General features: G+C 35.5%; 1 protein-coding gene across 4 annotated transcripts in view; it reads left to right on the forward strand.

The window, feature by feature from the left end:
• Window positions 1–13,826, forward strand: part of Dmxl1 (Dmx like 1) — a 134,933-nt gene that overhangs the window by 13,368 nt on the left and 107,739 nt on the right. For all 4 annotated transcript variants that reach the window (XM_010633900.3, XM_033761680.1, XM_033761681.1 and 1 more), the window contains exons 5-8: window positions 1,850–1,916; window positions 3,374–3,552; window positions 9,547–9,736; window positions 11,237–11,405. In XM_010633900.3, the coding sequence (XP_010632202.1) occupies window positions 1,872–1,916; window positions 3,374–3,552; window positions 9,547–9,736; window positions 11,237–11,405 (583 nt within the window). In that variant the 5' untranslated portion in view covers window positions 1,850–1,871. The remainder of the gene's footprint in view (window positions 1–1,849; window positions 1,917–3,373; window positions 3,553–9,546; window positions 9,737–11,236; window positions 11,406–13,826) is intronic.

Consider the following 13,826-nt stretch of genomic DNA (forward strand, 5'->3'; position numbering starts at 1 on the left):
AAAAAAAAAAAAAAAAAAAAAAAAAAAAAAGGTACAATACATATAACTAATAATTAAGAGTTGAAGACCTGGGGATTTAGCTCAGTGGTTCCACTGCCTGCCTTGCAAATGCAAGGTCCCACATTGAATCCCTGTTACCCTCTCACAAAAAGAGTTGATTGACCACACTTAAAATAGAAATGTGCAATGTCCAGAAAGAAGATAATGAATATTCTGTATTAAACATTTGGAAAACAGGTACTTTATGGACTGTCTAGTGAATGGAATTGTTATTTCATTTCTAGGGTACAATTTGCAAGCATGAATTAATAGACTTAATTTTTTCATATCCCTCAGGTAATAATTCCTGGTTAATTTCATTCACCAGATATTGATTGGTACTTATCATGTTCAGGCTGCTTTTAAAATGCTTGTAATATTATACTGAGTTGAGAGGTAGATGATAAGCCAGTAAACTGGTATACCAGGATGTTAGATGGAATTTTTCCTGACTCAGTTTTATTTGAAGTAGTAATAGTTATCAGATACCAAAATGAGAGCCAGCAACATTGCCTGTAGCTGAAATTTACAGAGAAGATTTCAAAGGAGCTGGTTCCATATATCTTGCTTCCCAGCTAGGTCACAGGCATAAAAAAAGGTTAATATATATAGAGAGAATTGGTTTTGCATGAATAGTTCTTTAGAAAGAGTCACAACTTTGCTTCCAAGTCACTGAGGGTGAGAGGAGGAGCAGTGAAGTGTTAGATTTTGTTTTTTGCAGTTCTGTTCAAGAGCTTTCATGGGATGAGCTGAGAACTTGAAGTATGCTTTTTGCAATTGTGAGAGGGGAGAATGTAGAATTAAGAGTTTTCAGTAGTACCATGGAACAGAAATTCTGGTTATTTGAGCTGTATTTAAGCAAGCAGATATGAATCTAGAAGCCATGCAGGTTTTGAAGATCACATTCATTGCAATACATTTAAAAGTTGAATTTTGATCATATTCCACTTGTTTTATTTTATTTTTTTCCATTTGTGATCTATTAAGACACTGGTTGCACACACTGAACAAGGTGTTAGTGCCATGGAGACAAAGTATGCAGGGTAAGGGGGAAGGAAATAGAGGTGACCTTTGTGCATGGACATGAAGTGAGAGAGAGCAGGCCATGGGTACATGTCACAGAGTACAGAGCCCTGTAGTTAAAATGTTCCAACTTCTCACTGTAGTGGAATGAGAAGAATAAGTGATGCAGTGGATATATGCAGAGTGAGCAGACAGTGTATAGTCAGTTTGTAGCCTTTGCCCCCACCCTTTTTTTGAGACACTTTCACAAGTTGCCCAAGGTGGCCTCCAACTCATGGGTTCAAATAATTCTCAGCATATATAAGACCCTGGGTTCAACTTTTAGCTGAGTAAATGAATAAATACACACAGACGCACACAAAACCAAAAAAGTAATTTTACTTTTAAAGCTAGCATGGTTTAATTCCAGCTTTTTTGGAGACTGAGGCAGGTATCACCTCTGGAATTTAAAACAGACTGGACAACACAGTGAGACTCTTTAAGAAAGGGGGAGGTGAGGGAAAGGGGGCGGGGGGAAGGAAGGAAGGAAAGGGGGGAGAGAGAGAGAGAGAGAGAGAGAGAGAGAGAGAGAGAGAGAGAGAGAGAGGAGTAAAGGAAAGAATTAAAAATGGTGGAGCGGTAGCTCAGGATGAAAGCCTGAGCTTGGTCCCCAGTACTGTAGTCAGTCGGTCAATCAGTTGTGTGAATATGTATTATTAAAAAATTTTCTGTCTGAAGCAGTTATGGGAATATAATTTTGAGAATATTTTATTTTTTGAAAATTATATCTCACCTCTTTAATTTACAGAACTCCTTCCGAAGTTCATTTGATGAAATTTTCACCAGATGGAGAATTTTTTGCCACTGCTGGGAAGGTAAATTCTAGACCATGCTGTTGTCAAATTGCATATTCACACTTTATTTTGAAACTTTATGGACATTAGCTAGCATTATTCTATTATTTATGTTGAAAATCTCGTTTTTTCCCCCTGGTCCCGAGGACTGAACTCAGGACCTTACACTTGAAGGGTAGGTGCAGCACCACTAAGCTAAATCCCCAGCCCTTGAAAATCTTATTTTCTATTAAAATATCAAGTAACAAAATATTGGTTATATATTATAATGTTAAAAGACAGTATGGTATGATTGAAATACCTTACTTAGCAATAGATCTAGGTACATAAATCTACCATTTACCAGCCTTTTTATCTTAAACAAGTTAATCTTTTGGAGCCTTTCTTTTTTCTTGTGTAAAATGAGAATAAACAACACCTACTTCACACGTCATTAATCATAGGGTTATTTTAGAGAATGCGTATAAAGTGACTAGCATAGTGCCTTGCATGCAGTGGATAATAAACTATAGTTTCTACTTATATTATCTTTTAGCTGTTATTTGTATTAGACTGTATTTAAAATACAAGACTGTAGCCAGGGATTTAGCTCAGTGGTGCTACCACTATATGCACACACACATACACAAGACTATAGGTTTTCTAAAGGGACATTTGTGACTATTCCTTTAGTGTACATACTGTACCTTGTTACTGTCTGTTGATTTCAGAACAGTGTATTTCTTGAATTATTTTATTTTTAATTATTGGTGCACTGAACAATTCATGCAACACTAGTAGTTTGAGATTATTTTCATGGCTCAGAGCCTTCTGCAAACAGTGTGTGAGATATTCCAGAATCACAGTGAGATGTCATTTTTTTCTTTTAAAGGAGAGAAATGAAACTTCATTCTGATTGATTTTACATTAGAAATTCAGTTATAGATTAAAAACAGCACTCACTGTATTCTAGTCTCCCTCTTCCCTCATTTCCCAAATTAGATAAAAATTACGTTATATATAGAATGCTTTATGTAATACTAGTTTCTAGTTATTATTGGTAATATTTTCTTTGAAAAGTTATATAATCCGTGAAATAAATGTGTCCTTTCTTTCAGTGAATAATAGTGTCTGTATTTTTGTTGATCGTGTTGCTTTCTTATTTGATACTTGGTTTTAGAGAGGAGAAGCCCTTAATTTCATCTTTTAATCTTTCCTGAATGACTCCATTTCCTATAATATATAGTAACATTTTTCTTAAATACAATATATATATATTATCAAAGTGTACATTAAATTCAATGTATACATGCTTCAATTCTCAGAAGCACAGTTAAGGAACACTGATTGAAAGTATGAGAATTAGAGATCTTCTCATTTGTTCGGTGCTAACCCGCTATCTCCAAGTTCATCCCAGATGAGAAAAAAATCTTAATTTTGCTGTTTAAATTAACTTTGAATTTAATTTGGTTCTATGCCCCCTGCTTTTTTTTCTTTAGGATGACTGTCTTTTAAAGGTATGGTATAATGTAGAAAACTGGCGGACAGCTGTCACCTCTCCTGATAGAAGCTCAGACAAACAATCCCAAGGAGAAATTGACTTTTCTTTTGTATATTTGGCCCATCCTCGAGCTGTAAATGGATTTTCCTGGCGTAAAACAAGCAAATATATGCCTAGGTCAGTGGACTGGTTATTTTTTCTCGTGTGTTAAGAGAACATCATTACTGCTTTTCTAATGCTATGAGACCATACCTATAGGACTTTGAATACTATAATGATTACAGAAATATTAGAGAGTCCCTGGCCTGCACATCTGTCTGTAGATCAAATATGATTGATGTTCAGTATGTAGAACATATGAAAGGAGTTTAAGCTGAGATAATTTGCCTTCATATCAGATGTCTTTAAGTCATATGTGTTTTTTCTACTTTCTGTTTTGTGTCTTAATTTTTCTCTCTTATTCTACAGATTGCTGTTTGTGTGGACTTTTTCACATTTCACTTCCTCATTTTGTACCTTCTAGTATGTGTCTTCTCTGTTTTGTTTTGTTTTTTTTTTTTTTAAAGAAAAAGAGCTTTATCGTGAGGCTGTGGTCCTCAAGCATTTACATGACTGTCGAACATCTTTGAGGAGAATGAAGTGTGTAATTAATCCTGCTGTGAATTAGATATTTAATCCATCCAGGCACACAGATCTGATAATATGTCCTTTCTTTTATATAGTCTTGAAAGACTTAATAACCCACTGTATTTTTACCTATACTTATGTTAATATGGCGACATATTACTTAAGTATAGTTAGAAGTCATTTTTTGTGCCACATGGCATTGTCACTTTGGCTATACTGTGTAAGTTTTTCTCTTATTGTTTCATTATTCTATGAATGGTATCACTTGAAACATCCTAATGTGATTTGTGGTAGTGTTAATGTAGATAATTTGTTGACTTGACGTTTGTTCTCCGTGGCCAGTGGATTATACCTAGACATTTGAACCAAAGTGCAGTACTTGTAGTTTCTACACCAGCCCTCTAGTCTAAAAACGTATAGCTGTAGGAGGGACACTCTAGGAAAAGTAGTGGTTCCGCTCTTCCAGAGAGGTGTCAGTTCTTTAGTTAAGAATCATGGTCTGGACAATCTATAATTGTTAGTAACCTTACTTGACCTTACCCGACTGCTATTGCTCTGGTTACCTCTGTGACACTGCCTGCATATATAAAAGTATGTTTAGTATATAATGAGCTCTTGGCATTTTTTAGCACTTGTTTTAAAATATGTGAATGGTGCTATCTGTCATTAGAAATTGTAACCCTTTTAGACCTATCTGAAGATTGCATCATCTCGGGATAATTTTTTCTGATACATCCAAGTGTTTTTATTCACAGATGCTCTGACTATACTATAAAGAGACTATGAAGTATTACATCTTTTGAGAGGGACAGTGACTTAGCTCACTCAGTGTTGGCAGGACTCAGTGAAGGCAGAGGCAGATGCCTTAAACGGGGCCTTCTGGGGTGTCTACTAACAGCAAAATGGCATTCTAATTTTTCTCCTTCTCCTTCCCTCCCTGTACCCCTGCTCAGCCTCCTCTTTCTTGTCTTTCTTCTTCTCCCTCTCCTCCTCTTCCTCTTTCTCCTTGTCCTTCACCTCTTCCACATCTTTTCCCTCCCCTTTTTTCCTCTTTTTTTTTTTTTTTTTACTACTGGGATTAAACTCAGGATCTTCTGCTTGTGAGGTAGGCTATGGCACCACTGAGCTAAATCCCCGGCCCCCACTCTTTCCTCTTGCCATGCACATTTTATGTCTGTAAATTCTGCAGCATATGGAACTGCGATGTGTAGAACTAGCATTTTTCTTTTCCTTTTGTTCTGGAGATTGAATCCAGCACCTCACTTATGCTAAGCACTGCTAATATTAAGGTCTGCTGAGCACTGTGCCAATAAATTATACCCCTCAGCTCACCTATGAAATCTTAAGCTCCCTAGAAGTTTATTTTTGGATTTATAAAATTTAAAATCCAGTTACTTTCTAAGCTTTTCTTAGCCTGTTGTTAATCAAGGTGGGATGGGCATTGAAACCCTTATCCATTGTATATAGTAGTTACTTTCTGTAATGTGATACCTGTTGGATTTATTTTCCCCAAGGGGGAGCTATACATCAATACAATATGCTGTTGGAAGGAAGATAAGATAGCTTAGTGAGAAAGGGAGATATTGCCACAATGTTGCCTCAAACTGATGAGAGTAGTTCCTCTACGCCCTTCGTGTTAGTTACCAGTAGTTTACATTAACTGTAAGATATCTTAAGGAGAGTCACAGTGTCCACTTACACTTCATGGCCTTCTCCATGCTTCTTAGTTGTGCCCTGTCTTACTTGCTTTATTGCTCTTTTCTAACTTCTTATGCTTTTTTTTGCTTTGCTGTCTATTCAGCCTTTTAGTGACTACTTTTTGATGTTCTTTTATAAACTTTTCCATTCTTCCAGTTACTCTTTGTAACTTCCAATTACGGTGTGAACTTTGAACTTTTTATACTGCCATTTGAGGTATTTTCTTCTGTTTCTATTTGCTTTCTTTTAATTTCATGACTGTAGCTTATGTGCATATATGCATATGTATGTACATATACATGTATATGAAAGAAGAAGGGGGCTAGGAAAATACGAGAAGAGAAAGAAGGAAAATAATGTGGGAGAGATGGGTTTCAGGGTGGGGAAGAATGGAGGAAGGATTTTAGGAGGAAAGAAAAGAGAGGAATGCTGGGGAGGAAGAGATGAGGGAAGGAAGAAGGGAAGTAGAAAAGGAAGGTAAGCTTGAGAGCTTAAGAGCACATGTGCACAGAATGATGACCGAAGAAAGAAGAAAGGAAGCCCAGAGAAGTAGTGGAAAGAGGAAAAAGGCAGTGGGCATAGACAGAAAGATGGGAGATAGCATGGATAAGGGAAGAGCAGCTAGACAAAATACGCTGTTCTCCCTTCTCTTCTACTACTTTGTTGTTGTTGTTCCTGGGGATTAGACTGAGAACCTTTACACTGAGCTATGTTCCTGGGCCTTACTTACTTACTTATTTACTTATTGAGACAGGTCTTGCTAAGTTATCCAGGCTGAGCTCTAACTTACAGCCTTCCAGCTTCAGCCTCCCAGAGACCTGAAATTACAGCCATATACCACTAGGCACAGCTGCTTTTTAAAAAATTATTATTAGATGGATATATTTTGCAAAATGATTAGTTTAAAACATGTGATCTTCTTGGCCTTTTTTTTTTTTTTTTTTTTTTCCCCAATGCTGGGGATCAAACCGAGGGCCTTATACATGGTAGGCATGTGGTCTCCCACTAAGCTACAGCTCCAACAATTTATTTCTTTTTTCTTTAAGTCACTGAGTTACATCATAAAGCCTTTTGCTGATTATTCATTTTTTTAATCTTAATGAGTTTATTGGTACTTTTTAAGTATACAGTACAGTTGCGTTCATCAATGGGATCTTGTACCGTTACATACATGACAGATCTTGGTTCTCATTTTTTCCCCGTACTCCTGCCCTTCCTTTACCCCCTCCACCTTCCCCTATTTACAAAGATTTTGTTTCCATTTTTTCCTTTTCTCATATTTTTTCTTGTCCCTTATTTCCTTTCCCCTACCCTTCCTACTTTCCCTACACCTTTAGCCCTTTTCTTCCTGATTATTCGTTTTTAATTAGATATTTTGGAACAAGTGCCTACCTCAAGATACTGTGGCTTTTTGCTGAACTTTCTAAATTATATGATAGAAGGAAGTTTTTGTTAATAAGGGTTTCAGCCTTTGAGCTATTGATGCTTATAGGTTTATTAATACATATAATTGATTTTTATCTTCATTTTGAGATGTGCACAGGAAACACATGAACTGAAATTCAGGGATGGGTATGGAAGGAAGGTAGTTTGTGCTGCTTTTTTGGGGAGGCAAATAGAAATTTGTTGCCATGATAGGATATACCATTACAACATTCCTAGCTGAATCAAGATGACACACAGTAGAAAAACAGCAACTATATCATACATCCTTGGGGGAAGAAATTTTTAGTCTCCCCTTCCACCCTGCAGAAAAGCATTTCATCTCATGGGGTTATCTCTATGTAAGGTCCTAGGTGCTGATTTTGGCTTGGTCATTGTTTTAGCACTGGTCCAACTGCAACCTTTTTCTTATATTTTACAAAGCGATATCCATATGTGAAATGGTAATTGAAATCTTGTTTTAAAGTTTACACTTGATGCTGCTGCATCATTAGAATGCTTTTCATTAAAGAAAAAAAAGCTGCAGGTCTTCACTTACAGTCATGCACTATGAGTAGCTAAGGCATTCATTTGGCACTAGAGAGAAAATTGAGAGACAGTTAACTTTACTTTCATTATAATTGTTAACAATAGAAATAGGCAGTACCTTTTGCTTGAATTCCTACCTACTACACTTAAATCACATATCTTTTAGATCGATAGTTTAAAATGTTACCGTTAAAACAAGAAAACATAAAGACGTCTATAGGGCCTGTCGAAGTAACTGACATTTTGTGGTAGAAAATTTTGCAGCTCCATCAAAATACTTTTCACGTGGCATTGAGCATTATTTTCATCATCAGAAACATTCAAATTTTGTATACATGCCAGACTAGTGATTTTTCTACCCCTTGTAATGGACTAAAAAGTGTAAAAATTTAAAAATATCCTGGCTTCTTTTCATCAGTCATAAGCACCTTACTAGGGAAGCACAACACCCTCCGGAAAATCAGTATCCAAATTTTAAGATTTAACACGAGGAAATGGAGAAGGGCACAGAAAGAGAATACATGACTATATGGTGATAACTTTTTTCATAAAGAAACACAGCATTCATAATGTCTTCCTGTCTGTTAGGTGAATCTAATGCAGCTGGATGCAACTTAGACAAAATACATTAAAACAGAGACTCTGAAAAATTCAAACCTGAAGACAGAGCCCCTCAGAATTCTCTGAGAAAGCTGGTTTAAGAGAATTATTACTTTGAACACGTTACTCAGCACAATGCAATGGATTTAACTTTCTAAATCTGTAGTTATTATGAAACTTGCACTTTTTTCAGGTTATTTGTGTAGCTATTATTATAGGTCCTCCTGCTGTCAGAATGTGTTGTCTCCCTCCACAAACATGACAGAAGAGTGAAGATTACAGTACATGTGTACAACACCTGGACCTCCCATTGCTTTCAGTGTTCCTTTTCTTCATGCAATCCTCAAACTGCTGCATGGAAAGCAACTGACATAGGCTTAACAGAAATACTGTTGTAGACAGCTGTTTAAAACAGTATAAACTTGAAATCATAAATATCCCTTATTACATAGACTAAGTATTGTATATTTATTTCTTAAAAAAAAAAAAGACAAACTGACAGCCAAACCCCTTAGATTATAGATATTCCTTAACAGTGTGGCTTGGTTTAAAGTATGTCTGAAATCAGTCACCTTATGAGTCAAGAAGACCAAAGACAACATCGGGAGGAGGGTCAAAAGCAAAGCATAATTTATGGGCTTTTTTGTTGCTGTTATCGGGATCAAGGACCTGGTGCTTGCAAGGCAGGCGGCAGAACCACTGAGCTAAATCCCCGGCCCTACAAAGCACAATTTATGAACACATAATTCTGTGATTAAAGTCCTTTACTTTTTAGCACCACATTGAATGATTTACGTAGCCAGTCACTTAATGAAATCCATTGTGTTGCTTTATTATAAATTTTCTTACACTTCAGTGCTTTGGGTGTAGGCAAGGAGAAAATGAGGATCTTAAATGCTTTTAAGTTAACAGGGTGTAGGTATCTTTACTGAATGTAAAAGTGAAGCCCTATGAAATAATTGAAACAATAAGCATCTACTGAATAAGAAAATTTTATTAGAAGTAATTTATTTTTCTTACTTTTCAACTAAGGAATTATGGCTTGATCTTAGTCTTGTTTTCTTTAGACATAAGAAAAATCTTAGGTGTTTGAAACAAGACCTACTGATTCTGAAAAGTTGGCATTTACTATGATGAAATCTCTGTATAATGACATTTTCTTCATTGTTACCTTAGCTGTGTGCATATAAAAACATGTAGAACGTCTGTGATACTGTGTAAAATTTGTATTCTTTCCTCTAAAATCTTTTTTTTTCCTAAATCTCTATTCCTTAGAGCTTCTGTATGTAATGTACTATTGACTTGCTGCAAAGATAATGTATGTCGTCTTTGGGTAGAGACGTTTTTACCAAATGACTTTTTGTTATATGGTGGTGACTGCAACCATTGGTCTGAACCAATTAATTTAACAAATAACTTCAAGAGAAATGCTTCCAGTAAAGAACGTGTTCAAAATGCTCTAGAGGTGAGTGTTTTTATTAAATGTTATTTTTTTCAAGATTAGTACATTATCTTTTTTGTAGTATAGTAATACAAGAAATCTGTCTTAGGAAAAACAGTTCTCAAATTTTTAAGTTTTCTCTTGTTTAAAAATAAAGGGGCCAGGGATTTAGCTCAGTGGTTCGGTGGCCTGCTTTGCAAGCGCAAGGACCCGAATTCAATCCCCGGTACCAAAAAAAAAAAAGTACTTAAGGATTCTGTCTAGAGCATATAACTACCTATAAATAATTAGGATGTTAATCTTAGCTTAACTGGTAATATCAAAAGGATAATTAAACTTAAGTTACAAAGGAAATTAAAATCTGAGAATGCAAAGATTGGACTATATAAATAATTTTCTCAGAGTTGGGATAGTCTAGTTTTTCATATTGTGTTCTATCAGTAATCATCTTTAGACCCACCAGAACTTGGGATCTTCATTTTACTAATTAATGTTAATGAATTGTTCTACTTTTAGCTCTGCCTGTTATTAATGAGGTGACTTTGGGTTCCATATGAACTATTTTATCCTTTGAAAGATGAGAGTAATATTTGCACTGTCTGTCTCATGGGATCAATTGAGATGATCTCTGTTAAAGTGATCCATAAATCATGAAATATCCTAATGTGTGGTGCCAAGATTATTAAATGCTTTGATTACAGGGAATCATCTATGGACAAAGAGAATGATATACTTAAAGACATCATTTTTCACATATACATAATCAGTGACTTACTTTCTCATTGCTGAGGAAAAATACCCAACACCCATAAGTTAAAGTAGGAAAGGTTTATTTTAAGTCACAGTTTGTACATGTTTCAGTCCATATATGGGGGATTCCACGGCAGAACAGCATGGCATAGGCCATCAAGGCAGGAGCGGAGCCAGTGATACTTCCTTTTTATTTTCCTTTTTATTTCATCCAGGCTACAAGCCTAGTGGTTGGTACCACTCACACCCAGGGTAGATCTTCTCTCTTCACCAAGTCCACCACCCACACTCAGAACTGTGAGAAACCAATCAGTAGAGTAATCCAGTATCACATACTCATGATGTGGTCACTCCCAAAGTGAGCACATGAGGCTTTGGGAGGGACATCCAGATATAAAGCACAACAATTAGAAAAATTGTAAGCATTTAATTATTAATTTTTAAAAATATTAAACGTATTTATGTTAAGGAATTAATGTTGATTTTAAGAATATTAAATTTTAAAATTTAACATTATTAATTTTAAGATACTGATTTTAGGATATTAATTTTAAAAGTAAACCAGATAAAAATTGCATAGTATTGTGTGAAGTTTAAGAGAGGAGCCCAGACACTTTAAGTTCTAAAATTATTTTTCAGAATTTAAATTTCGTATATAAATGTACTGAAAGGCATTTTACATATATTTAACAAACCACAGTCGTTATGTAGACTATACTTGTGTGACTTTTTAACAATATAGGCATTAGCTGTAATTTGTTTTCATTCACACAGGTAAACCTCAGACATTTTCGCAGAGGCCGGCGGAGGTCATTGGCACTTTTAGCACATACCGGCTACCTCCCTCATCAGCAAGACCCACACCATGTCCACAGGAGCGCTCCACTGCACGCCAATGCCCTCTGCCACTTCCACATTGCAGCCAGCATTAACCCAGCCACAGGTAAGAAAGGAGCCCTCAGAACCTAGTTTTGAAATTGAGTGGGTTGATTTTATAATAAATAAGCTATTCTTTTAGTTTTTGAATATGTCAAATTTGGAAGTGACTTTGCCAGTTTTTATTGCATCCAGATCATTTGTTTCCATTTTTTGTTGTTTTGGTTTTTTGTTTGTTTGTTTGTTTTGCATTTTAAGGACATGATTTGGTTTATGTATAAGATATTAAAAAGTTATTGAGACTTATAATTAGGTTATTCAGAAATTGAAATTTAACCTAATAGAGGTTAATGTCACAGAAGTATTTTGTAATTATTTCATAGTTATTAATAGAACATCATTGTTTGACACTGCATCTTTAGACTCGTAAAGAGATAAGAAATATATAAAAGTTGTAACTGGAAAAATTAAGAAACTAATTTCTGTAGTCAAGTATTAGTAGATCACGTGAAAGTTCCAAATACCAGAGTCTCTCTGAATTTGGAGATTGAAGTCCTTATCACTTCAGTAAATATTTTCTGAGAGTATAAAACTCTGAGCACAATTGAGGCATTGAAAGTAGAACCTTGTAATCTTGAAAAACTTTTCTTTTAGTGTTTACACATAAATACTGTCTGTAAAGAAGTGGCAGGAATTAAGATGGGCTAGAGGTCAAATTTCATATACTATGTCTGTTGGTAGACACCAGTTGAAAGACTACCACAATAGTTAAATGGTAAAAGAAAAGGTGAAAGAATCTTCCTTATAGAACAGGGATTTAGCTCAGTGGTTTGGGCACCTGCCTCGCAATTGCAGGGACCCGAGTTCGATCTCAGGTGTAAAAAAAAAAAAATGTGGCTGGGGATTTAGCTCAGTGGTTGAGGCAGCTGCTTCGCAAGCGCAAGGACCCGAGTTCGATCCCCAGTACCAAAAAAAAAAAAAAAAAAATGTAACAATACCTTTAAAAAAAAAGAATCTTCTCTTTTCCTTTCTGTTAGAGCAAGTTCTAATACATCCAATCCAAGAGCTTCTGTGTATTACCTATACATTCCCTAGTTCACCTCTGTCTCACTTTAGTTGCTCTCAATAGAAAATAACCACTGCTGATAAGTTTTTGCATCCTGTGGAATATTCCTAACTTTCAGTTAAGTGTAATCTATTTCCATATAGCTGGAAATTATAGTATTGCCTTCTTCAAAGTAATAGCAATAAGTATAGTCCAGTAGTGACTTGAATTATGTTCATCAAAATGAGAAGTGCTCTGTAAAGTCAAAGTATAGAAGTAATTATGGTAGGAATGAAAAGTGTTTTTGATCTTTGTAGATTTTATTTGATTGACAACAATCCTAGCGCTATTAAGAATTTATGAGTCAAAATATGTAAATGGGACATTATTTAATTATCTTTATGAAAAACCTATATAAGCTTGGGAAAGCTCATGAACTTTATGAAAAACATCTATCAACAGTAGTTACCATACAGCTTACCTGTAAAATCAGTGGAATAATTTTCAGGTTTCCTGCTGAGTAAGGTCTATATTGGAATGGAAGTAGCTCATTGTTGGAACAGTTGCTTTGCAAGTATGAGGCACTGAGTTCAATCCCTAGCATCACAAAATATAAAATAAAAAACAAAAAATAAAGGACAGTATTATGAGAATAATTTAAGTTTGAATTACATTAATGTAAAAGGGTAAGGGGTTACTGAGAAAGAAACCCTAAGTTCCAGTGTGGCTTCTCCTTAACTAGTTTCCCCTATGAAAAACTTTAAAACTTTTATTTGAAGGATAGGTCACTAAGGAAAATACAGAGTGAATCAAAACAAAATAATATTAGCATCTAGAATGGCCTCTATGAGGAATTATTTTTCCTACATTTGATGTTGCAGTGATATTTTTTTTAGATTTCTGTGTGTGTGTGTGTGTGTGTGTGTGTGTGTGTGTGTGTGTGTGAGACAGTATCTCACTATGCAGTTCAGGCTGGTCTTGAATTTACTATGTACCCTGGCAAGACTTGAACTCAGGGCATTCTTCCTGTCTCAGCCTGCTGAGTGCTGGGATTACAGACAGGCTCTACCATGCCCTGCCCTAGATGATGCATTTCTTAAGCACAGATCTTAGATATGGTTTCACTTATTTCCCTGTCAATGGGAATAGCCATTGGAGAGGAGATCGTAAGAACATGTTCTTTCAGTTCTTGTTCCTGGATTATTCCCATGAAAATGTCTTTGTACATGTACCATCTTCACATAAGGAATGTAAACATTACACACTACAGACATGTACTAATAAATTTTTAAATGGCATTAATCAAATTCTTAGAATGAGGTTGGACACAAAAGAATTTTTAGTTTCCTTTTAGTTAGAATGCATCTGCCAAAAGCCATTCCCTCGTTCATGTGTACTTAAGTCAGGCTTGTGGTCTACTGAAGGAATTGCTGATTTCATCTG

Source organism: Fukomys damarensis, unplaced genomic scaffold (assembly GCF_012274545.1).
Source record: "Fukomys damarensis isolate Sample0158 unplaced genomic scaffold, DMR_v1.0_HiC HiC_scaffold_9, whole genome shotgun sequence".
Taxonomy (NCBI): domain Eukaryota; kingdom Metazoa; phylum Chordata; class Mammalia; order Rodentia; family Bathyergidae; genus Fukomys; species Fukomys damarensis.